The 27146-nt window shown below is 36.9% G+C and overlaps 1 protein-coding gene and 1 pseudogene across 35 annotated transcripts in view; one reads left to right on the forward strand and one right to left on the reverse strand.

Moving 5' to 3' along the window:
* Positions 1–27146, forward strand: part of ADAM22 (ADAM metallopeptidase domain 22) — a 241527-nt gene that overhangs the window by 176314 nt on the left and 38067 nt on the right. For 34 of the 35 annotated variants that reach the window (XR_006716267.1, XR_006716269.1, XR_006716270.1 and 31 more), the window contains exons 13-24: positions 304–394; positions 1816–1867; positions 6550–6649; positions 9290–9361; positions 9584–9676; positions 13522–13602; positions 16614–16664; positions 16888–16951; positions 18651–18756; positions 20859–20978; positions 24387–24555; positions 26073–26187. Coding sequence is in view for 31 of the 35 variants with exons in the window: in XM_045494713.1 (XP_045350669.1) it covers positions 304–394; positions 1816–1867; positions 6550–6649; positions 9290–9361; positions 9584–9676; positions 13522–13602; positions 16614–16664; positions 16888–16951; positions 18651–18756; positions 20859–20978; positions 24387–24555; positions 26073–26187 (1114 nt within the window). In the remaining 4 variants the exon portion in view is untranslated. The remainder of the gene's footprint in view (positions 1–303; positions 395–1815; positions 1868–6549; positions 6650–9289; positions 9362–9583; positions 9677–13521; positions 13603–16613; positions 16665–16887; positions 16952–18650; positions 18757–20858; positions 20979–24386; positions 24556–26072; positions 26188–27146) is intronic. The other variant, XM_045494717.1, reaches the window with a different exon arrangement.
* Positions 5544–5679, reverse strand: LOC123607822 (annotated as a pseudogene).

Genomic DNA, 27146 nt, shown 5'->3' on the forward strand with positions numbered 1-27146 from the left:
TATTAAGTTTTTCAGAAATGTCACTGGTGAAATTTGGACTCACAATTAGACTTAAGTTTCGAAACCCAAAAGTTGGTGATTCTCTGGCTTCTAGGCTTCCCTATAAGACTTTATCAAATGTGGATTTATTTCTGACAGCTTTTTCCCAAATGCTCCATAGTTCAGCTTTAGCTACTGGTTTAACCTCTGCTAAATAAGATGCTTAGAACTTACATATTTCCAATTATATTATGACATCTTTCTCTGGCCCATCTTAAATAAAAAATAATTTGTATTTACATGTATTTTGTTTTTGTTTTTCAGTTTGGGAAAACTGATTTAATGGCAGTTACACTTGCCCAGTCATTAGCTCATAATATTGGTATTATCTCAGACAAAAGAAAGTTAGCAAGTGGTAAGTTCACCCTTGTGGTTTAGTTGTATTTAAAATAGACTATCTATAAATATTTTAGAGAATGAGATTTTGAATTCAGTTGTTTGATCAAAAGAGTTTGGGTAACAGTATAAGATAAACAGCCAGGGCATACAACATTTTTGTCAAAAGTAATACAAGGTAATATTTATATTGCAGGTGAAAATTTTTCCATGTGTAATAAACGTTTAAAGCTGTGTGATGATAAACTAATTGTTGAATTTCACCTAAAAATTGAGCTCAGTTTGCTAATTTCAAATGGTCTAGTAGAGAATCTTAGGCATATAGGTTTAAGGCATACTTCTATTATGGTTTATTTAAAACATCTCTTAGTATGGCCACAGACGTAGAACTTGTCTGCCAGGATCAGACCTCGTAAAGGGCTTAGTAAAATATGGATCTAGTAAAATACGCTAGGATTGCTATCAGGGAAGAATATGTTTTTTCAAGTAGCTAAAGTTAATTTATCAGGAATGGTCAAATATTATGTATTTGGAGTGAGTTGATTAGAACCTTATTTATTGTATTAATAATAAATATAAATGAGACTGTTTCTGTTAATAATAACTCTTACCATTTATGAAGTACCCTTTATAAGACATAACCGAATGCCACTATTATCTACATCTAGATACTAGTTTAATCCTCAAGATAATCCTGCACCATACCGATTATCAGCCCCATTTTACAGAATAATGTGACTGGATGTCAAAAGGGTAATGTCTTCAAGATGACACATAAATTAAGTGGCAAGCCCAGGTTTTGAACCCAGGTGTTTTAAGCCTTTCTGCTTAACTAGTATGCTATACTACCTTCTGCCAGCAGCTTTGGTGCAGAGGTTTTAAAACTGGACAAGAAAGTGTAGGAATTCCCATAAGGAACTGTGAAACCAGAATCCTACAGTGATGCTGTTTCATTGGTATGGGATTGTTAAACCATTTTCTTAAAATTTTTTTAAAAAAGACTTACTTTTTGAGATAGAGCAGGCAGGGGAGGGGCAGAGAGAGAGGGAGACACAGAATCTGAAGCAGGCTCCGGGCTCTGAGCTGTCGGCACAGAGCCAAAGTGGGACTTGAACTCACGAGCTGTAAGATCATGACCTGAGTCAAAGTTAGACCCTTAACCAACTGAGCCACCCAGGGGCCCCTGGAATTGTTAAGCCATTTTGAAGCAAATATCAAGATTTTATTGTTATAAAAATTATATAATCTTGATATGATCAGAGTAGATTTTTGTTGTTATCCTTGCATAGAAAACTTCAAATATAAGGAAAATTAGAAAACAGGTATTACTTTTTAAAAGGTATTTAAGGAATAAAGTGAAAATATACTGTTTAAAAACAGGCTACTCTAACGCACCTTTTTTCACTTTATAACAAGGCATGTGTATTCATTTTCTCTTAGGTGAGTGTAAATGTGAGGACACGTGGTCTGGATGCATAATGGGAGACACTGGGTGAGCCACCTCTCGGAAAATAACTCGCTTTCCCTTTCCTGCTGTGCTGTTGTCTTCTTAGGAATATGATACTGAATAACTTAGTGCGCGCAACCTCACCAAAGACTTTAAAAAGAAAATCGGAAGTAGATTTTCCCAATGGCTCTGTATTATAAAGTATTTTCACAAAATAGTTTCTTATTTATGAAAACAATTGATGTCAGTTAAGATAGTAGTCCAAAGATGTTTGTAGGCTTCAATCTAGGCTAGAAATGTAAGAAGTGAGGAACAGGTGTGTTCTTCGTGGCTTACCTACTAATTTTCTTTTGTCTCTTCAATTCTAATTAAATGGGTTGTAAACAGTAATGTGCTAGTAAGCTGATATTCAAAATCAGAAACAAGAAAAGAGCCTGGATTTGTAGCTTTCTCAGATTTTTGTGGTGTAAATACTCCTACAATTGCTGATTTCAGGCTACCAATAGTACGTCACCGAGCAAGGAGTAGGGAAGAGATGTGTACACTTTGCTGTCCTGAGAAAGGTTTTCATTTCTAAACCCTTCACACACTATCAGATGCCAGTCTTCTATTTATTTTTCCTAAATAAGTTGTACAACCATTCTTTTCATGTCAAGCTCATCACTACTCCTTTAAACTCTTATCATCTTGAGCTCTTAGCTCTTATTATTTTAATAGTATTCCAGATACTCAGGCAACTTTCAGCCTTCCTTTCTCCCCTTCTGAACTCCATTTCCATCATTACTGAAAAGGTATAAAGCATAGAAGAGTAAACACTTGTATACCATCACCCAGCCTAAACAAACAAACAAAACACCACCTACATAGTTAAATATTCCTTGTGTTCTCTCTTATTGGTCCCCAGCCCCAACCAAAGTAACTGCTGTCTTGAATTTGATTCGTATCATTCACAAGCACCTTTCACAGTGTATATGTGTGTGTGTTGAAGTAATACATAGCACTGCTTTGCAACTTTTAGTTTATATGAAAGGAGTCATATGTAGTCTTCTGTGACTTGCTTTTTTTGATCTTTATGTTTGTAAGATTTATCTATGCTGATAATATATAGCCCTAGTTCACTGAAAATATACAGCACAAATTTCTCTACTTTCCTCTTCATGTGTGTGAATCATTTTCCTGCTTAGAACTTTTGTGAGTCTCTATTGTCTAAAGAATAAGATTTGGATTTCTTCCTCCAGTACTTAAATATGCATAATCTTTCTTCATCATCACTTATAACCTCATTTTCCACTGCTGTTCATGGTTGTCGGTTTGTTTATTGCCATAATTATACAGGGGTTTCCAGCTTTTTTTTTTAATTTTCTAACGATAATCCTCCATTGATTTTAAGCTTGTTAAAAATTTGCTCACCATTAATGTAATTTCCAGCTTCTTCTGGTTCCTTTAGTATATTGTCTTCATCTGGAATTCTCATTTTTCTCTAACCACACTTCTAGTCATTTTTTAGATTTATTGTAATTTTAATTCCTGTGTTGTAATTTAATTCCATATATCCTTATACTCACCAATTAGTTGTGACTTTTTGAAGATTACGTAGATATTTTTGTTTGACTTCACACCATCATCTCTTGACACACTTGATTTTCAATAAATATTCATTGGTATTTGAATTTTGAACTCTCAAGAAATGTATGACAAGGAAAATAAATGATTGAGGGAATGTGTATGCAAACATGTATTAAAATATTTTTCAAAATACCTTTGGATTTTCTGTTTAGTAATAAAAGGAAATGATAAAAATCCTTATCCATAGCTGTAATTTTCCAACAATTACTAAATTGAAGCTAGAGGTTCTTATCTTTTAAAAGCTATTTAGTATGTTATATTTGATTATTCTGCTTAATTACTAGAAATAAAATTTTATAGACAATCTATTTAGACTAAGCATAATGTGTAGCAAGATCAAATGGCGACATTCAGAAATATATATATAGCTCTTTGCATTGAACTCCTCTTACATCAAATAGATGTGTGCAAGAGAAAAGCTTCTAACGTAAGACATTGTCTAGCACAATGCTATATAAAATTTGAGCTGTGTCAAACGTCACCTAACAGTACTAATTATGGACATGTATTTCTGATGGGTACTTTCCCTCTCATTTCTACTTTCTGAAGTTTCTGTGTACTCCTAAATGTTGGAAAGCATGTTAAAATGACCACCAGTCCTATTTAAAGATATAAAAATTAAATTTTAAGAAAGCATTGACTATAATAGATACATTACCCTGCAAATAGATAGATACAGTTGCCCTTCAAAATAAATATAGTAGCCTGCAAAAAAAGAAGTTTCCGAGAAGAGTCTAGGGAGATTTCGGCTTTCAGGTATTTGAAGAGCCATGGCATGGTAGAGGAGTTAGTTTTATTTGACACAGGTAACCACACAAAACTGTGTGTGACAGTTATAGGAAGTCAGACTTGGCACGGTGAAGGTAAGAGAAATCCACAAATTCCAACTCTTCATATGTAGAAAGAACTTTCCTATAAGGTGGTGAGTTTCCTGTCACTGCTAAGAGCAGACTAAACCCCCAGGTGAGCAGTGGGCAGGAGGCTGGGCCAGGCTGAGGCCCCAGAGGGCTCCTTTGCAGGGTAGAGGCTGAACTAGAGTTGGACTCCAACACTAGGGGTCCAACATAAGAATTAGTCACTTTTTTCTTTCCCAGTAGGGAGCTATCTCAAGTTTTGGCCAGTAGAGTGAAGAGGGAACTTAAAGAAATCCTGTTTAAATCCCATAACTCAGACAGAGATATGTAGGATGGATTAGAGGGGAAGATGATAAAAACTTTGGCTAGGGTGTAGGCAATGGGAGGAAAAAAGTAAGTAATATGTGTAACAAACTTCTTAAATAAAGCATAAAGTTCATGACCTATTAGGAAGATGAAGTGAAGGAAATAAAATAATTCAGATAACATAAACCCAGGATACCTTTATTTGGCATGAAACACTTGACAAATTAGTTTAGGGTGAATAATCATTGTAAATTCCATTAATTGATTCACAAAACATTAACCTTTGTGGTAGAAAGAAGTAGGGATATAAATGGACATCGTACTTGCAGGCTGGTGGGAGAGACTTTATAAAAACTATCCATTATTCTTTTAATTATGTTTCACTTTTATAAAAGTTCAATGTTAGGGGTGCCTGGGTGCCTCAGTTGGTTAAGCGTCCGACTTTGGCTCAGGTCATGATTTTGTGGTTTATGAGTTCGAGCCCCGCGTCGGGGTTCTGTGCTAAAAGCTCAGAGCCTGGACCCTGCTTCAGATTCTGTGTCTCCCTCTCTCTCTGCCCCTCCCTGGCTCGCACCCTGTCTCTTCCTCTTAAAAATAAATAAACATGAAAAAAAAAAGTTCAATTAAAACAATTTTTGAAAAATAGAAAATTAAATATTAATTGCTACTTGTCTCATTATTTGGTAATAGCCATGGTTAATGTGAAAATACTACTAATTAGTATTTTTTTCTCTTTCCATGTTTATTCTTGCTTTGTAAAATTTGGATCTTGCATATGTCATTGTTTATTCATTTTTTACTTAACATTATATAGTCAGCATTTTTCTAAGTAGTTTTTGACATGATGATTATTAATAACTACATGGTATTCTATTTTATTAATATATCACAGTCTAGGTAGCAGTTTCTTATTTCTATACATTTAGGTGATTTTCATAGTGTTGGCTATTACAACTTGTGTAATAAATAAATTGTGTAACTTCCAGTGGGAAGTTCCTCTGTTCCAACATCTTTGTACACATAGCTAGTTATTTCCTACACTTGATCTTAGCCAAAAGGCCGAGAAGCGATTACTAGTTATTTCCTCAAGAAGAATTTCTTAAAGCAGAATTATCAGATTTAAGGATATTTCTCATTTTGAAGGTTCTTAATATATATTGCCATTGTTCTCTAGCCACATTTCCTTTTCTACTGATCCTTTATTACTTTTTTTGGTATACCTTTCTTTATATATATATATATAGACATAAACTTAAGAAAAGTTTCAAGAATAATAACAAAGAAACTTCTTAGAATCTTAAGGTGCTAACTTGGTGCCCCATCACCCCCAAGCACCTCAGTGTGCATTCCCTACAGACCAGCTCCTCCTACAGAACCACAGTGCAACCAAGGAGATCATCTGATTCCTAGCCCTCATTCAAGATTAGCCCTCTGTTTCAAAAATGCCCCTTTAACAGAAGGTTCAGAATCAAGCATCGTGTTTAGTTTTATGTCTCTTAGCGTCCTTCAATCTGGAACAGTTCTTTGGTTTTTCTTTGACTTTCATGACTTTGACACATTCATAAATTATAAATCAGTTACTTTGTAAGATGTTGTGCAGTTTGGGATCCAGCCCGGCTTTAATATTTAAGAAAGACTCATTATGAAATAAAGTATTCCTAGCTCTCTTTGATTGAAAATACAGGTATGTGTTGTTTCCTTTGCATGTGTATGCTAACAATGAATAACCCATAGTCACGATTACTTACCCAATGAATAATTTAGAAATGTATTGGTGGAATGAAAGTCTTATGGATTTAACACAAATTTTGTACGTAAGTGGAATTTATTCTTTCATCTTTAAGAATAATGTTGCAATTCTAACAATGTTCAAATTTAAGACTAACATACAGATAAGGGACTACAATTGTACCCAATTATTGCTTTTCTTCTGTCTTCTAGGTATTATCTTCCTAAAAAATTCACTCAATGTAATATTGAAGAGTATCACGACTTTCTGAATAGTGGGGGTGGTGCCTGCCTTTTCAACAAACCTTCCAAGGTAATAAGTGTGATCAGAGTTATTAGTTAATAATCTTTAATAATAATCAGTTGTTATATTATATATATTATATTATGATCTATTACAAGCACAAGTTTTTAGCCATTGGGTCTTACAAAAGAAGGCTTTCTAACTTGGCTTATATGTACATATACTAGATATGTGAAATATATGCATTTTATTTTATTTTTTTAAATGTTTATTTATTTATTTTGGAGAGGGAGGTGGAGGGGAATACAAGCCAGGGAGGGGCAGAGAGAGAGAGAGAGAGAGAGGGAGACAGAGAGAATCCGAAGAAGGCTTCAAGCTGTCAGCGCAGAGCCTAACACAGGGCTTGAACTCACGAACTGTGAGATTATGACCTGAGCCGAAGTTGGACGCTTAACCAACTGAGCCACCCAGGAGCCCTAAAATACCTGCTTTTATTTCATTTTATTAATGTTTATTCATCTTTAAGAGAGAGAGAGAGAGAGAGAGAGAGGGCACACAAGTGGAGGAGGAGCAGAGAGAGTGACACAGAATCCGAAGCAGGCTCCAGGCACTGAGCTGTCAGCATAGAGTCCGATGTGGGGCTCGAACCCATGAATGCGAGATCATGATCTGAGCAGAAGTCAGATGCTTAATTGACTGAGCCACCCAGGTGCCCTAAAATGTCTGCATTTTTTTTTTCAACGTTTATTTATTTTTGGGACAGAGAGAGACAGAGCATGAACGGGGGAGGGGCAGAGAGAGAGGGAGACACAGAATCGGAAACAGGCTCCAGGCTCTGAGCCATCAGCCCAGAGCCCGACGCGGGGCTCGAACTCACGGACCGCGAGATCATGACCTGGCTGAAGTCGGACGCTTAACCGACTGCGCCACCCAGGTGCCCCAAAATGTCTGCATTTTAAAGTCAGCCTTAATTTTGGGCATTTGGGGCTCTTCTGATAGGAATAGAAAGCAGGTAGAAAGACTGTGTTCCTTCTGAAAAATAATTAGCTTACAAAGATGGTGTCATTTGCCTTCTTTCTCATGTTCTTGGATCCTTGTTTGTTGGATATGTAATCACAACTCATACTGATAGCAAGGAGGGCATTGCTTCCCACATAACTCCCCACCACTGCCTTTCAGAATGAGCAGTATGATTAAAATTACCATTACTTCTCAGTATAAAAACCAAGGCTGCTTACAGCAGAAAAGGAGAAAGTCTTTGTGTACTTAGACTTTGTCAGAGGCTTTTCCAACATGCAGGGCATCTTCTGGTTACTGACTTGAAAGCAGTAATTTCCTCATGCATTTGGAAAACTGCATGCAGTAGAAAGCTTTGTCCTTGTTAATTATGTGAACCATTCCGTGCTTCTGTGTGCCATAGCAATGAGTGGCATTGCCTTTATAATCATTTTTCCTGGTTTCATTCTCTCTCTGTTCCAGTGAAATTTAGGAAGAGTATCATATTGCCTTGAAAAGCAACTTGATAATTGTGAGACTTGTTGCAAAACTTCAGAAGGGATATTTGATCTAAATCCCTGCTGCTATAAATGAAAAACAATTCAAGCCTCTTTACCAACTCAGAGTAAAAGAATAAGTGTGTTTTTCACCTTAATAAGTTTTAGTTTGGCTTTTAAAGCTGTCTGATTTGTTATGATCCCTTTCAACTGAAAATAGAATCTAAAGATGTTTTGATTATTTTGTAGGAGAGAAGAGAATATTTGAAATCAGGTGGGGGTTTTGTTGTTGTTATTGCTGCTTTTTTTATTCTGTTTTCCCCCCTCTAATTAGTTAAGAAAGTGTATGTGTGGGTGTATGTCTGTGATAGGTGTGTGTTCCAGCCCATTCTATAACACATAAACTTTGACGAACTTCTGAATAAGTAATATGTAAGTGGAACATAGCAGCTACTTACTAATTTTAACTATCACCATAAGGTAAGTTATGCTCAAAAGATAATGTAATTGATACAGAGTTAAAAGATAAAATGGCCTTAAAATATACTCTTATACAGGCCAAAAGTTGCTTCCATCTCTGGGGCAAATTATTATTACTGTTATCTGTAAAACTATGTTAATAGGAGGAGTTCTATTTAATATTAAATCAATGGATTTATCAATTTTTGTGATGTTTTCCTACTTGTCTATGAAATAACTCTCTATTTCACAAGGAGATATAGTTAGTTGGCCTTCACAGATAATTGAACTTGATTCTCACAATAATTTGTGATGTAGATGGGCAGCTAATATTATTATTATTCTTGCTTGAAATATTAAGGCACCTATGTGCTCAGAGATGACAAGCCATTTGCCCAAGATAAGTAGCTGAGCCAAGATTTGAACAGACTTTCTTTCCCCAATTCTCTTGCTTCCTCTCTGTCAAGGGTCAATGGCTAGATCATCTTTATTTTGGTGGAATTTACTAGACTTGATATGTATGTTACTTATGTAAATATAATTAAATCTGAAATGGAAACAGAAGTAGACACTTTTGTTCTAAAGCTCCCAGTTTTAAAATTCTAAAGTTAAGCTTTCAAGTTTGGGAAAATAAAAATATACTTTGAAATGACTGATAAGTATGCCGCATGCGTAGGTGTGGCACTTACGGTCCCTCATAAGGTCTTTGATCTTGATTTATCTAAATTGTAGTTGTCTTTTTGATTTCATCCTGCAGCTGCTCGATCCTCCTGAATGTGGCAATGGCTTCATCGAAACTGGAGAGGAGTGTGACTGTGGGACCCCTGCAGTAAGTCTCTGGGTGTTTTGATGTTTTTTTTTTTTAGGTTATTCAGAGTCATTCCACACACTGAGACATACAGAGCTGGTGTTATGTCTGGAAATTTCATAGGATATATGGAAGAAAGATTATTATTGGGGGGGTCTATATACTTTTCTTTAAAAAATATTCTGCAACTTTGAGGAAAATGACATGGTTTTCTGATGTTTTACAAATGCTTATATTCCTTAGGAATGTGTCCTTGAAGGAGCAGAGTGTTGTAAGAAATGCACCTTGACTCAAGACTCTCAATGCAGCGATGGTCTTTGTTGTAAGAAATGCAAGGTAAATAAATGTTGAGCAATGACTAATTGACAAAAAAAGAGGATATATTTGATTTAATCGTTAAGACTGGGTAAATATAATGTAATAACAATAGTAGTGTCTAAGATATATTGAGTGACTAAGTGCGAGTGTGCCTGGGGTCTTGTACCACGTAAGTCACAGAGCTGGGTCCTGAACCTTGTTAATCTCCTCAGTTTGTCTTCTTATTACTGCCTCCCTGAGAAATATGCACATTGTATGAAGCCAGGTGTTCCTAACCTTCGAATTGTGTTTTTCCTTTCTTTGTAAAGCCAAGTGGCTATTCAGTAGATTCTTTTTCCTTGCCGCTCTGCTTGGTATATTTCTTGCATTAGCAGTTGAGAGATCGGAAGCTGTACTTTTAGACATGATAACACTTCACATGAGAGTTTAGAATGCATCTTTATTCACATTATCTGTTTTCATCCTCCCAATGGCATCCTATACCTCTCTCCAAATATTTAAGCCTTAACATCAGGACGAAAAGTTATTTGAGGCTTATCTTTTTCAAATAAATCTATTTCTTTTTTTCTCTTCTCATATAAAATCTGGTACAATATTCTACATTATCTCTGAGGTTTGGTATGCATCTTAGTATGTATTTTTTTTTTTTTTTTAGCAGAGAGAGCCTGAGCAGGAGAGGAGCTGAGAGAGAGAGAGAGAGAGAGAGAGAGAGAGAGAGAGAGAATTTTAAGCAGGCTCCCTGCTCAGTGTGGAGCCCAATATGGGGTTCCATCCCATGACTCTAGGATCATAATCTGAGCCACAATCAAAAGTCAGACACTCAACTGACTGAGCCACCTACGTGCCCCTAGTAATTACCCAGTACCTGCTACAGGTTCTTAGTAAATATTTGTTGAATGAAGAATAAATATGTGCAACACTCTCTTCTTGATTATATGCTGATTGACTAATGTTAGTCTAATGAGTTAAGGGAGAGTAGGATATGAACCTATCATACTAAGTATCTACTGTGTGCCGGGGATTGTGGTAAACACTTTTATGTTATATCATCATGTATCTGGATTTCTCAACCCTGGCACTATTGCCATTTTTGGCTGGATAATTTTTTCTTTTGTTTTGAGGGTGTGTCTTGTGTACTGTAAGTTATTTAGCAACATCCCTGAATTCTGCCCATTAGATACAAGCACCACCCCTCCCAGCCGTGACAACCAAAAATATTTCCAGACATTGCCAAATGTCCCCTTGGGGGTCAGATCATTGCTGCTTGAGACTGCTGTCTTAGATAATGCTCACAACCACACTTTTGGGAAAGGCATTATTATCCTTATTTTTCCAGTTGAGCAATCCTGGTCTCAAGGAAGTGATATAACCTGCATATGCTCATTCAGCTATTAAGGAATAAATGTGAAGTTACATCCCAGATCTGCTGGCAGCATTTGTGTTGTTTCCACTTTATCACTATGTCTCTGGCAGCTTTTTAAGGCAAGCAAGGCACTGGCAGAGATCTCTGAAAGCACTTTCTAAAAAAGGAATATAAAATCAAATATGAAACAGACATTTTTAAATTTGGGCTGCATCAACTATATAATCTGTCAGCTTCTCCAACTGCCATAACAATGGGTCCCCCATCATTTATTTTAATTTTCGATGTTTTAAGTCTGCCCGTTTATAAAATGCCATTTTTATTTTGAAGTATAGAATTAGGTTCTTTGTTATATGAATATTTCAAGGAACAAATATAAAATAATAGAATCATAATATGTACAATAAAATGTCAGGATTAACTATCCCCCAAAGTAAGCTACAGTTACACCAGTCAAGTAAGAGCTTTTTGCCACTCTCTCTATCCTGCACCTCCGGCTCTTACTCCCACCCTACCCTCCTGGAGGAGCCAGAGGCAGGATAGTGAATGGAGGAGGGAGAACAGAAAAACAGGATGAGAAATCCTGTGTATCTGTTTTCCCTGTATGTATTTATGCTAAAGTATCTATAAGTCAGAGTTGGCAAACATTTTAGGTAAAGGGTCAAGTAGTAAATAGTTAAGGCTTTGTGGGTCATAAGCTCTCTGTCTCAGTTACTCAACTCTACCTTTGAGAGCAGCCATCGAAAATACAGAAACAAGGGGCACCTAGGTGGCTCAGTCGATTAAGTGTCCAACTCTTGGGTTTGGCTTAGGTCATGATCTCACAGCTTCATGAGCTCGAGCCCACGTTGGGCTCTGTGCTGACAGCAGGGCGCCTGATTAGGATTCTCTCCCTTCCTTTCTCTCTCTGCCCCTCCCCTGCTCACGCTGTCTCCTTCTCTCTCAAAATAAATAAATAAACTTTTTAAAAATGTTGTAAAAAAATACGGAAACAAATCAGCATGGCTATGTTCCAGTAAAACAGATGGACAGCCACTTTTTGTCCTCAAGCTATAATTTGCCAACCCCTGCTCTAAAACATTGCCCATTGACTTATTATTTTTCTTTACTCAGTGGTAAGTTTCAAGAGGGCAGGGATTTGGGTCACTTTATCTACTGCATATCCCAGCACTTAGAGCAAACTGTCCTTCACTGGGCTTTCTTTCAGAAGTTTCTTGGCAGTTCTGGAACACTTACACTCTCATATAAACTCCCTCTTAAATCTGCTTATATTTGTACCTGAGATGTTCTAAAATTGTGGCTTACTTACCTCAATCCCAAGAAATTGGAAGGATAAGAACCAGAGTATATGAATTTAAATTACTTGTTTATTTCCTTATTTTCAGGGCCTATTTACTCCCACTAAAATGTGAGTTCCTTGCAAGCAGGATTCTTGTGCTTTTTTTTCCTCCACTGAATCCCCAGTGACTAGAAAGTGCCTGGCACATGTTAAGTGCCTAGTAAATACTTGGTAACTAAATGAATACAAATTTTGTTTCGATCTTCTAAGAAATACTGTTGAAATCCTGATTGGAGTGGGCTGTTCATATTCTAGGAACAATAGGAAACTCAAGTGCTTGGAGGGTTGTGAGCAAGGCAGAGAAAATGGAAGTTAGTGGGGGAGGGAGGGGCCCACATCGAGTGTGTGTTTGTGTGAGTAGACATAAAAGCATAGCATTTGTTAGCATTTTGGAGAGGGAAAGAGAATAGTATGGAAGAGGAGAGAAGGAAGATGATGACTTTGTGTGTCTGTTTTGTGAGGATAAAGACTCTAGCAATTTATAAATTCAGTGAACTTAAAATTTTATTTGTAACCCCTATACTTATGAGAAATATTTGAGGTAGTTGAAAATAGAGAAAAGAAAAAGCAAAAACAAAGAGGAAAGACTCTTCCCATACACAGGTATACAAATAACAAGAACATTAGACAAGAATAAAAGACCAAGCCGTAGATCTATATAAAAATGAGGCAGGAGATAAAGGACAGTATGGGAAGAAATTGCTTTGCCAGAAAATCTAACTTTTGCAATTCAGCCCAGAATGTAACATTCAGATTCTTGGCAGATAAGCCAAAGAAGAGTAATGTGACAAAGGTGCCAGTAAGAAATGAAGAGGAAAGTGTAAATCCAAAACTTTTTTGAGAGGGAGAATTAGTAGAACATGGACTGACTTGTCCTTCTGGGGAGAGGTACCATCAAGATGTACCCTATTTTAGTAGATGTTGTAAGACTTCTGTGTGATGAGTATGCAAATTCTTTCACACGAGAGAAACTCTCTCTGAAAACTTACTAAATGAACGTTTCATTCAGTAACTGTGGTCTTCAGACTACCATCTTAAAACAGCCTAAAATATTCTTATCCAAAAATATTCATGTTGCTTTTTTTTTTTTTAAGACGATAGATACTGTGAGAGATTTTTTTTTCTTCAACAGTTTTACACATTGATTTTTGTTCATTTTAGTTTCAGCCTATGGGGACTGTGTGCCGAGAAGCAGTAAATGATTGCGATATTCGTGAAACGTGCTCAGGAAATTCAAGCCAGGTACTTTACAGAATCATTCCTCTAAACCTGATGGCAAAAAAGCAGGGGTAGCTTAAGTGCCCTGGCCCCCAGACAAAGTGTCAAGGGACACGATGTCTTTTCTACATCAGTTCTCATTCTCTATTTACTTCTGGGAATTTAAGTTTCCGTGATCAAAGCTTGAGCAGATGTTCCATGTAATTTTATCTTCATGTTGAACTAACCTAAGACTACATTCATACCTTAACTATTTTGGTTTTAAGGAGAGAGTAAAAGGCATTTGCTTTTTTGTCTAATTTTCAATTCAGCTGGTTGAGACAGGAGCCAGCCAAGGCACAGAGACCCACAGAGCACTGGGTTATGAGAAGGGGTCTGTTCTGTCTTTTGTTGATCTGAGGCCACGTGCAGCACCTCACCCATTAATACCTGCTCTTGAATTTAGTATCATGTAGTTGTAAATGGAGAAGATGCGGGAACTGATACACTTTGGTGAGAGTTCACAGATTTCACATGGTCCTTCTATATACAGACAGTCTTCAGTTTGCATGGTAGTGTGGGACCATAAAAATGACCATGCAGGCTGAAGTCATGTAAAGGCATCTTAATCAATGGAAAAAATGAGAGTTGTTCTGTGATCTTTAAAAAATGTTGCCAGCCTACTAAAACCTCTCTTACTCTTGGTTTTAAGTGAATAAGGAAATGAAAAAATAAACCAGTATTTATTTAGCATGCTAAATTAAAACAAACGTTGAGAATTAAAAGCTTTATTTTTGTTGTAAAATCCTTATCAGGAGTAGTTTGAGCTGTGCATGTCTTCTGTTCAGAAACCTTAAGATCCATAGTAAGCATCTTTTGTGTGCCTTGTTCAATGATCACACTCCTTTCTAAGTTTGGATCAGCTTTTGACATTTTATCCTTTGTACTTCCAATGTCATGAAATATCTCCAGGAGATGTGAAGATGTGAATGGGAGGGGGTTTTTTGGCCAAGCAGCAGTATCAGCATTCCTAGTTAGTGCTTTTTTTTTCTCTGTAACTCAATTTACGTTTGATTGGAATTTCACTTCTAGTGTCATCACTTTTCATTTCTTTTCTGCACTTTCATCTTTTCTGGCCAGCTCCCTCTTACGATTGTCCAGTTTTATAAAATGTCACGTGCTATTACCCAGAGACAGAGAGGCAGCACAGCTACAGCCTTTGTTGTCTGTGCATGAACTAAATGCATCCAGGCGAGTACCAGTCCCTTGCGGACTTTGCGATAAATGACAGGTTGGATCAGTGACCACAATGGCAGCTGTCATATACCTAGTGATCACAGACTAATGAGCTAGCAGCAAAGTTTGTGCTTTATGCAGTTACTCACAGTCAATACGCTGTGGTAACTGAAGTTGGAACCGTGTCATTGGGGTACTGATGTCATTTAACAAAACCATGGTGACTGAAATTCATGTATATTGGAGCCATGCAAAACAAGGACAGCCTACATCTTTTTCTTCTAGAGAAGAGGGATTCAATAGTGGTAAACCTGCATTAATCATTAAAAATGTTTTATTTTAAAGGTAGTCATCCTAAGAGACTAAAGATCTTTCATATGAAAGTATTTTCTTTTCTTACTATCTGATTAGCATTGTTTTTCTAAGTTAACACATAGTGATGATGAGGATACAATTAATGATTGCCTCATATGTTCCTGGAGGGGGAGTATATTAAAGCAACTTCTTTGGAAATCCAATAAGTAGGAGTTTTAAAAAAAAGAAGCCCAAATCCAAAGATGGCATATAAAGATCCTCTTGTTGAATTAGTTGTAACAGCATAAACTGCTGTTTAATTATAAATGAGTATTTTATAAATTTATAATATTTTATAATTATAAATGAATAATGCAGTACGGTGGTTATATGGTTTGTTAGCACAATGCAATGTACTACAGCTATTAAAGAAATTCCCTACAAAAACACTTATTGTGACATGAGGAAATTCATGTGATGAAAAAATAAAGAGAAGAAGCTGAATATAAAATACTATCTATAACTTGATTACATACCTGTGTTTAAAAAAATCAAATTTTGGGGGCGCCTGGGTGGCTCAGTCGGTTAAGCGTCTGACTGTTGATTTCGGCTCCGGTCATGATCTCACAGTTCATGACTTCGAGCCCTGCGTTGAGCTCTGAGGTGACCTTGTGAAGCCTGTTTAGGATTTTCTGTCTCCCTCTTTCTTTCTGCCCCTACCCCACTCTCACGAGCCGTCTCTCTCAAAAATAAAGAAGGAAAAAGAAAGTAAATAAAGAATAAAAAATAAAATTTTGTAGAAAAATGTAAAGAAAAAGATGTACCATAATATAAAAAATTGTCTCTGGGTGGTGGGAACATGAGACTTTTGTGTGTGTGTTTTTACTTTTTTTACATTTACTAATTTTTCTCAATGAGTGTATAATTATTAAATATAGAAAAAAATGTGTAATAAATTTAAAAAATACTGTTTATAGCCACACAAGAATGTTTTACAATTTTCTGCACTTGCTACAAGGGAAAACCGAGGCTATAAAATAACATGATTTTTCTAATGTGCGCTAGGTGGATTTCTGCTCAAGGAGCATTTTAAGAGTAAGGGCTGTGGTGCTTCTCATGGTAAAAAAGAGGAAACTAGCTATTGCTTCATTTACGTTGGGATCCTCCTCGCTTTTGTTTTGCGCTCTCGTTTTTCTCGCTCTGAGGAATGATGTATCTGTATAAAGCAAGATGCTCTGAAATGTTGGGGTTGTCTGAGTCATTGCTGTTGCTTCTTTTTATTTGCTACTATGTGATCAACTGTTTATACCTCTGGTAGATGCATATTTTTAGAGGAAAGTGCACCAATTGTTATATTTCCTTTTGCTTTCTCTTGATCTTTTTTGTTTTTATTTTCAGTTGTTTTAAGAGACTTACTATATTATCAGACTTTTATTTTACCTTTTTTTAATGGAAACATTACAGGGATTAGCTCAGCCTGATATTTTGCTGTGCACGTGGTTCACAGTTCTGTTTTCATTTCCTAGTGTGCCCCAAATATTCATAAAATGGATGGATATTCATGTGATGGTATTCAGGTAGGTTACTTCATCTTTACCTAAATCTTTCATGTGTGCCAGCATGAAAGAAATACTGAAATCTTATCAAAAGAGGAAAGTCAGTTTAAATGTTTTGTAATCCATTCTGAAGATAAAAGGCTTTATAATACTCATCTACTAGCTGTCTCAGTCGCAGTTTCTTTTTCAGTGATCTGACATAAGCAGACACTGCATCATTAATAGGTGTGCTTTTCCATTTTAGGGGATTTGCTTTGGAGGAAGATGTAAAACCAGGGATAGACAATGCAAATACATCTGGGGGCAAAGTAAGTAAATAGCGTGGATTGATTGCTTTCACAATATGATATGAGGCCATATGACGTGTGGGCTGGAAGTCAATTTTGAACCACTTTATGACTGGGGGATTCTCAAAGACACTGCAAGTCTTGGAAGGGTCACTTTTGTGGAATTAGAGAGGAGCACCTCCCTTGAAAGACACGTGGCTAGTTGGTTGTGCCTTTGGACAAGAAATAAGGTGCCTTTGCTGCCAGGCAGGTGAAGTCCACCCCAGAGTGTGCAGCCTGGAGAATAGAACAAACCTGGATTTGAGCTCCGTGTACACTTCCCTCAGCTGAATGTCCTTAAGCAAAACCTGTACAACCATATGGAATGGACACGGACCCTGGATAGGGCACCCTTGGCACTGTAGCAGTTTAGCTAGAGTGGCTTTTTCTTCCTCAACCATCTCTCTTAAAATTACAGGTGACCTTCTGCTTAGGTAGCTCTACCGTGTCAGAAAAAAATTTCAGCATTATCGCTTTCAAAGTTTGTCACATTTTCTGAGGGAAATGTAACATTGATTTCTAAAACATATAACTTAAATTATATCTTTATTTAAATGTGTATTTAAAGGTTGTGTCATTATTTTTCCCCCAGTGTTACTGGCCCTTTTGAAAGCAGTTCTTTTTGAAACTCCTTCAGAAGACAATTTGTATTAGAAAGCAAGCTCAAAAGATAATGCTAATCTTTACTTGTCACAGATAGTGGCTGCATTCTGTTTGGGAGGGGAGGTGTGTGCACGTTTGCACTCTGAACAGAGTTACAGTTTTGTTTCCCCCGCTTGAGAAAAAAGTGTTGCTCATCGCAAGAAGTAGGGAAAAAGAACTACCAATGGTGACTAGTTATTTTTTTAAATATACACAAATTCTCCTGAAACCAAGACTATACTGTATGTAAGTTAACTTTAATTTAAATAAAAAAATAAAATTAAAAAAAAATATATACACAAACAGTAATCATTTGATTAGTTTGCAAAACTCATTTTTGATCTCACTACAGGACAATCCCATCAGCCAGCCCTGGCTTTAGCAAAATTAAAGTTTTGTAATGCTGACATTGTTTAAAATGTTATTTGGCCCTCATACATTTAACATGAATTCAAGCTTATTTAGAACAGAATAAAATTAAGGTGGTTTTTTTTGATAGTTGTTAGGAATTAACAAGGTAGAATTAACTATAGACTTAACTATAGAATTAACTATAAGAATTAACTATAAACAAGGTAGAATTCATACTGTTTCTTAAATCTTTAATTATAGTGCATAGCTATTTTAATAAACTCATCGTTATGATTAATAAAAATTGACACGTGAAAAATTTGTGCTTTATATTTGGCGCTGAGATTAAAGTGTGGAGTATTTATTCTGGGGACCATTTGGTAGTATCTTGCCCTAATTATTGGCCAAATTGTGAGGAGTGTTGTTCCTTGGAACCGATAGCCTCAATCCTGTCAAAGATTGACATAGATTGGTTTTCCAAATTTCCAATGAGCAGTCATGAAGAATGTAGCTGAGTCATGGATGTCTGTGGTCAAGTAAAACTCTGGAGAACCATGGGTCCAGGTTTTGGAACTGGCCACATTGTCATGAAGAAGAGTCCTTAGATGGCTTCTTTCCCTTCCTGCAAACATTTTGAGCAACTCTCGTGTTCTGTCCCTCACTGAGAGAAAACTCTATTCTGCTTCAGAGGTGATGGCATCAGACAAATACTGCTATGAGAAACTGAACATCGAAGGGACAGAGAAGGGTAACTGTGGAAAAGACAAAGATACGTGGATACAGTGCAACAAACGGTGAGATGAAGTTTGTCCAGAGTTTATCCCTTAGTGAATTACAAGCATTACTTTCAGCGTCCCATTTCCTCTTCTCTGCATCCTCCAGAGCTTTCTGTTGCCTGCTCACCTCATCTTTTCATTGCATCCCAGCACTACCTTGCAGAAGCCTCCCAAATCTTAACACATATGCTGGCCTCTCCCCAAAGGCCCAGGTCACACTTGCAGCTGCCTCAGGACTTGCTCACCTAGAAGGCACCTGCTAGCATCTCAAAAGCAACAAAAATTAAAGCCACCAGAATATGTACTCAGTTAGCTGGCTCTGACTTTTCTAAACCACTGTTTTTGTCAGAGGTCACCATAACTCACTGTCCTTCAGTTATTAAGCCTCACAATGGACCTTGATGCCACCGTCCCTCTGTCACATTTTCCAAATGCCAAATCATGGCCATTCTTCCCTTTTACTCCTCCACCATTTGTCTTTAATTCATCTTTTCATTCCTTTCCTATTACCCCAGCTAAGACCTATGTTAATGCTTGGTCTATTACAAAGGCCTCTTAACAGTGTTTTAAGCCAAGCAGATCTGGCATGCTGTATTCTACTCTTCTACTGAGGGGCATCTGGGTGGCTCCGTTGGTTAAGTGTCTGACTTTTGGTTTTGGCTCAGGTCATGATCTCACAGTTTGTGAGTTTGAACCCTGCATCTGGCTCTGCACTGACTGTGCAGAGCCTGCTTGGGATTCTCTCTTTCCCTTTCTCTCTGCCCCTCCCCCCCCACCTCTCTCCATACTTTATGAATTATTTCTGGGTTTATTCTAGAAATAAATCATTTTCAGGGTGCCTGGGTAGTTTGGACACTTAAGCATCCAATTCTTGATTTTGGCCCATGTTATGATGTCACAGTTTGTGGGTTTGAGTCCCACGTCAAGCTCTGTGCTGACAGCATGGAGACTGCTTGGGATTCTCTGTCTCCCTCTCTCTCTGCCTCTGCCCTGCTTACTCTCCATCTCTCCTTCTCTCTCCAAATAAATAAACAAACGTAAAGTCATTTCCCTCTTCTCTGAATTCCCACGGCCTTTTGTTCTATTATTGTGGCCCTTGTCCCAGCCTCTCTGTTTTATCGTTGTTTATGTGTGCGATTCTCTTCTCACCGAGAACGTATTTCCATGACCGTGTCTTTTTTTCTTTGTATATCCTAAAGTACTTTGTAAGCTCCATGCACATAAATAAGACTTATAAAAATGTTGACCATCTCTTCTGTGTTAAGAAAGCATTTTTGTTTATGATAGATATGATAAAATGAAATAACTTTTAAAAATTGTTTTTTAAGGATGAATTAATACATTTTTTCTGTGCTAGTGATAGATGTAAGTTCTAATTTTTCTCTTTCCTCTGTATGATAAAGCCTATTTCTATATATAATTTTGCTAGTCTACTAATCATTCTTGACAAGACAGTTATCAGTATATGTATTTATAATTATGTATGTTAGTAATTAAAATGTTCTATATACAGAAAATATGTCAGATAATATTTTATACCAGTACAAATATTTTACAGGTTTAGTTATTATATGTGGCAGTTGGAGGAATAGTGGAATATATTGAAAAAGGGATCATGAGTGTGTGTGGTTATGTGTCTATATATAGACACATACCCTCCCCCCCCACACACACGCCTAATTCTTCTTTATTTGGGGGCAACAGGTTAAAGAAAGAGCTGTATTCCAAAAGAATACTCACCCAAAGGTCATTTATTCACTTACCAAATATTAAAAAATGTTTTAACATATCCAGTAATATGTTCTAGAGAAAGAGATTCTGATCTAAAAGATGTCTATCTGATGGATAATTTCCTTTAACAAATACTTGAACTAATGGACAGTACAGGAAAAGCTAGAACACAGTTGGGATTTTGGTGCGCTAATAGGAGCTTCAGAGAAGACACTTTTTAAAGTGAGAGGCAAACTAATTTGGGCGTATTTAGCTTGTAATTTGAGCAAATAAAATGTAAACAAACATGAAAAACAAACGCTAAAGCAGGATAAGATTATTGTTCTAACTATACATGGTTTGTTCTCTCTTTGTGGAAAGAAGTAAAGAATTGTTATCTTTTAACACAGGGATGTGCTTTGTGGTTACCTTTTGTGCACCAATGTTGGTAACATCCCAAGGCTTGGAGAACTTGATGGTGAAATCACATCTACTTTGGTTGTGCAGCAGGGAAGAACATTAAACTGCAGGTAATGCTCTACCTCTTTCCACGAGAACATCATTCATCTTACTTCTGAGGACTGCCGCATAGAATCACTTCGGTTTTCAGTTCCCATGCATGTTAGCAAGGCGACATGGAATCTAGCCCAGAGCAGTGACTGAGTAAATCCTGACACAAGAGGGTTGAAAAGATGAGAATTAGTTGACTTTAGTTGCTGGAGCTATATTTAATGGGTCAGTAATACCTTGCAGGGTTTGGTTTGCATTTCTTTCCTACTGAGGAAAGTGAGTGAGAACTCCTGGGTAAAATCAGTGGATTAAATATATGCATCTTCTTTTACTTCCTTCTGAAATCCCACTAAAATGACACTAACTGGATCTTTTTTTAGAATTCATGTATCCACAGGGAGGCAGAGAAAGGGAGAAGAGACAACAGCAACAAAATTTTGGAGCGTGGAAGGCAAATGGATGTGTGGCAAATAGTTGTCAAAACTAAGAAAGCTGAGGGGCGCCTGGGTGGCTCAGTCGGTTAAGCGGCCGACTTCGGCTCAGGTCATGATCTCGCGGTCTGTGAGTTCGAGCCCCGCGTCGGGCTCTGTGCTGACAGCTCAGAGCCTGGAGCCTGTTTCAGATTCTGTGTCTCCCTCTCTCTGACCCTCCCCCGTTCATGCTCTGTCTCTCTCTGTCTCAAAAATAAATAAACTTTAAAAAAAAATTAAAAAAAAAAAGAAAACTAAGAAAGCTGAATTCCTAAGTCAGTAACGGGGAAAACTGAGAGCTAGCCCAGTATATAAAGTTAGTTCCCAAAAGGCTCAAAAATTGGTAGCATCATCTACTTCTGCAAAAGGGAGTAAAGGATTTGGGGCAAGGAAGGGCTAAAATAAAGAAGATAGTTGAAAGTCTGCTAACAGATTACTGCCTGACCCACCTAAACTGGGGATTGCTCACCCTCCCAACATAGATTTGAGCTTTACATTCTGCAGATAATAAAGCAGGTTTCCAAACTGAAGGATAGCCGGCAATATTGATATCAGGGTGTATGGAAGTGGTCTAGGCTCATTGATGTTCAGCCAGAAAGCCCTAAAATCTCCTATAGTTTATCTGATTTCCTAACTCAAATATGAGCAGTTTATTAGACATGTGAATAAAGGCTCTAACACACATACGCAAAGAGTTAAAAAGAGCCAGAAAAAGAGGCACCTGTCAATATTTATGAGAGATAAGATATTTCTATCATGAAACCAGAATAAAGTGCTATTTAATGAAGAGCAGGGGTGCCTGGGTGGCTCAGTCGGTTGAGCATCCGACTCTTGATGCCAGAGATGTGGGACTGAGCCCTGTGTCAGGCTCCATGCTGAGTGTGGAGCCTGCTTAAGATTCCCTCTCTTTCTCCCTCTGTACCTTTCCCCCGCTCGCTTGCTGTCTCTCTTACTCAAAATAGAAAAAAATTTAAAAAAATGAAGAGCATTCATAGAAATAAAATGCTGTTGGAAATTTTAAAATAGGGAGGTAGGAATTAAACTCAGTAGTTGAAATTATCTCCCAGAAAGTAGGGCAAAAGCAGCAAAGGAATGGAACCATAGAGAAAACCTCACCAAGTTAGAATAGACACGATGAACAGAGAAAATACCAGGGAAGAAATTGTCAATGAGTGACTTTGATTGTCTACAATGGATAGACTTGAGTTTCTACATTGACAGGTTCACCAAGTGCCAAATACACGGAGTGAAATTAGAGGCACATTTAAACATGTCATTGTGAAATTTCACGACCTTAGGACAAAGAAAGGAATCCCAGATGTTTCCAGAGAGGAGAAAAAAAGGATCAGACTTGGAATCTTATTAACAGGAGCCCCGGGAATCAGAAGACAATGGAGGACATGATTTTTGAAATAAGTTCTGTACCTTATTTCTGTACCTTATCAATCAAGTGTCAAAGTAGAAAATAGAGACACTTTTAGATATTCAGGTTGCCCCTGAATTTATTGCCCTGTACCATTTCTCAGGAAGCTATTGGTGAAATTGTACTCCACCAAAATCAAAGAGTAAACTAAGAGAAAGGCTGTGCGTGTAGGAAACAAAATACCCACCATGAAGACAGGGCAATCCTGCAATGAATGGTGAGGGGAAATCCAAGTGTTCAAGTTTTCCACAAGGTACAGAAGACAACTAGATCAGACAGGAGCAGGGCAGACTGCAGATGGAAACTCCAGGAGAGATTTCTGCAGGAAGATGAACTGATGCTCAAGACACATCTCGAGTATGGATTTGGGGTTAGCAGAGTTTGATCAGTTTTACATTGGTGACAGATTCTTAAAAAGTAGGCAAAAAAGACAACAAATAAGAGACTTGCTAATTTGAGGGAAAATGAAGAGTTGTGCAGGAAAGAAAAGGCTTAATTATGGCACACTGTATCACTTAACTGAATAACATTTACATGGTCATAATAATGTGCCTTTTTATTGATTTAACTATTCATTAAACAAAATTTATGATGGGGGTATAGGAAAAAGACATAAATCTTCAAGTTCCATAGAGGTAAGTTGGTTGCTAATATCTGAAATGGAAAAATAAAAAATAGTAACACATTATTTAAAAATGTGTGGATAAATAACAAAAGAATCAATTAAGAGTAGAAAGTAGTTTCTTCCAAGGAGGAATATATGGTGGAGGAGAGAGCACTGTACGACTTTATTGCATTTAAAAAACTGATTTATCTGATTGACTCTTTAAACTGTATGCATGTGTCATTTTGATAAAAATAAATAAAAAGAATTGAGATTTATGTGCTGGCATTGACATGGCACCATATGAGTAAATCAACTATGAATATACATTTTTACCTCATTCTGGTTTTTTAAATTTCTATAGAACATGTAGGCTTGCTCTATTGAATAGTGAAGTTAAATATTTTAGCCATTCTCTAATATAATTTTTAAATTATTAACCTTCTTGGGAAATGTAAACCTAGACCAGTTCTCATGCTTGTTTGAAACATGTTTGAAATCTTGAAACCTACAATTACAACTACCAAATCAAATCCTAGCAATAATGCCTCACTTGATTTGTACATGATATCCAAGGCAAAATGACAAAGCTATTTTAATTCAGACCTTTGCTATAATAATTATGTTCAAATTCTAAAATATGTCAATATCTCAAAAGCATTAGATCAAAAGATTCAATTGCTTTCTTCATTTAAAGGAAGAAAATGCTCATGCTGTTGTTTTTTATTAGATAATGAGTAGAAAATAGAGTAGAAAGCAGTTTCTTCCAAGGAGGAATATATGGTGGAGGAGAGAGCGCTGTACGACTTTATTGCAGTTGTACAATAAGTGGGCAATACTTTCTTGCCCACTTTTTAGTTTTTTAAAGCAGATTCTCAAAATGAATGTGACTTAATAGAATCCTAATTTCTTTTTGCTTCCTTTTTTTTAGTGGTGGGCATGTGAAGCTTGAGGAAGATGTAGATCTTGGCTATGTGGAAGATGGGACACCTTGTGGTCCCCAAATGATGTGCTTAGAACACAGGTGTCTTCCTGTGGCTTCCTTCAACTTTAGCACTTGCTTAAGCAATAAAGAAGGCACTGTTTGTTCAGGAAATGGAGTAAGTATTCAGTACCTTGCCATAGGGAAACTCCTCTGTTCTTTTGTAACACAGAAATAGACATGACCCTAACCTGTTTATTTTGTAAAAATGGAAAATATGCTTATCCGTGTTTCTAGCTGGCATGTAAACAGTAATTTGGTCATAGTCACTGGAATATTTCTCTTGCGTAATCTGTGCAAGCCTGGGAATAAGAAAAAGTATAGTTTTCCTAACCAAATTCTTCTGTTTTTCTTTCTTATCATGTTAATGTGATCTCATATAATAGAAGTATAATGGCCAGTTTTCTACAAGTGATCTGGGAGACAAATTTTAATAAACTGTAATGGGGTTTTTTAAAAAGGGTATAACAGGGAGGATCATTGGCCACAGTATTTAACAATTCGTATTGTCCAGGCACTAAGCAATTAGAACAAATCATAAGTACCTGTTGTGGCCACACCGAGTGTGTATCAGCTGAGGATAACTCCTCGAAATAAAAACTGAATAATTCAGGGAAGTGTTTATCAACAAATGAATAGAAATAATGGCATTGTATAAAATACTAAATTTTATTCTTTCTGTCATATATCTATCTGATAATGTTAGTCCTAGATAACAAAATTTGTAGCTTAGATAAACATGCTCTATTAGTGACTATAGTTTTGTCATTTTTAGTTAGGAATTCCTATACTAATAAAATAATTTTCACTTCTTTTTCTTTTGGCATGTACTATGATTTTCTTTCTACCCTCACCAGATTCTTTGCTTGAACTGGTCATAATACCCAGTTGAGGTGAAGGATCCCTGTCCTGAAATTGTCAGCCTTTAATCCTGGTCATTCCACGTAGATCCCCAGGAATGTGCCAAGAAGTTTCTTAGGGAGGTCTTACTAGTAACTTTTTGCCAAAGGATAGGAATTCTTACAGCATATGAAAACAGAGAAGGTATGTGGTAAGTAGTTCTGCTCCTATAGATGAGTCTAATAAGTCTTCTTTCTTTAATAAGTAAGAAAATGTTAGCGGAAATGCTTTTGGGGGGATAGGGCAAAAACATTGAAATTATTTCTTGTTCATTCATGCTAATGATAACAATGTCTTCTTCATCTAGAATTCCTGACCTTATGTTTGGAAGAAAGAAACGTTTGTATTAGATAATTGGCAAATGCTTGTATTTCTGCTTAGTTTTATAAGTCTCCCTCCTATAAAATTTTTTTAGATAAAAAAATAAAAACCTCCCTCCTATAAAATTTAAGTTAATGAAATTCAAAACAGTAATTTCATTGATTTCTTTTTGGACTGTAAACTCATTTCCCCTGTTAAAATTCAGTATTCCCTTTGGGTCTAACTGCTGATCTCTAGAAAATATTATTTTGGGTACTTGAGTGAGAAATAAGGTAATTAGTACGAAGAAGAAAGTACCGATAATTTTTCAGTACCAGCAAATTCTAGGCATATAACAATTAGAAATCACTCTTTAGTTTCCATGCCATTGTATCAGAGAGTTGATGTTTCCTCTTGATTGATTTTGGATTTCAGGTGTGCAGTAATGAGCTGAAGTGTGTGTGTAACAGACACTGGGTGGGTGCAGACTGCAGCACTTACTTCCCTCACAATGAGGACTCCAAGACTGGCATTACTCTGTCTGGCAATGGTAGGTACTGGACTTGGTGCCATTACATCGTTTTATGCATAACTAAAGGAAACTCTTCAGACAGTTTCATTTAGATTATAATTCAACTATAAAATACAACTGGGATCTACAATATGAAGTTGATATTTTCCATAACTTGTAATCATGTGTAATGTTGAATATAATTTAGTCTACTGATTGAGCCTCATCTTGTCCTACATGAGACTGAGATTTTTCAAGTATTCTGTTTTTGGGAGCTGACAACAAAACCCTAGCATTTAAGTGAAAAAGCAGTAGTCCTCTTTCTGAACTGTCTGAACTTAAGGGAAGAATTTTATATTTGGGGACTGAATACATAGGAAAAAAAAAACAGTTGAAGAATTGAGTTTTAAATATCTTGTTGACTTTAATGTGTGTTTTTTTCTTAAGTTTATTTATTTATTTTGAGAGACAGAAAGAGAAGAAAGCAAGCATGAGCAGGGGATGGGCAGAGAGAGAGGGTGAGAGAGAATCCCAAACAGGCTCTGGGTTATCCGTGCAGGGCCTGAGGTGGGTGGGGCTCAACCTCACGAATCATGAGATCATGACCTGAGCCGAAACCAAGAGTTGGATGCTTAACAGACTGAGCCACCCAGGTGCCCCGACTTTAATATTTTTCATTATAGAATCTCATCTCTATTCAACCTGAGTTCTGTAGCCTGAACTGTAGGTAATTCTAGAAGTAGTAACCTTAGCCAAGGTGCCTGGAAGGGGATTAAGGACATGGATAATAAACAACAGGTGCAGATCTAAAAGCTAGAATGGTCCAACTGGAGAAGTAGAAATTCAATGCAGATAGTTGAAAGAACGCATACATTGCAACTACAGGTCCCATTTTTTTTTTTCAACATTTATTTATTTTTGGGACAGAGAGAGATAGAGCATGAACGGGGGAGGGACAGAGAGAGGGGGAGACACAGAATCGGAAACAGGCTCCAGGC

The sequence above is a fragment of the Leopardus geoffroyi genome, chromosome A2 (genome assembly GCF_018350155.1).
Source record: "Leopardus geoffroyi isolate Oge1 chromosome A2, O.geoffroyi_Oge1_pat1.0, whole genome shotgun sequence".
NCBI lineage: Eukaryota > Metazoa > Chordata > Mammalia > Carnivora > Felidae > Leopardus > Leopardus geoffroyi.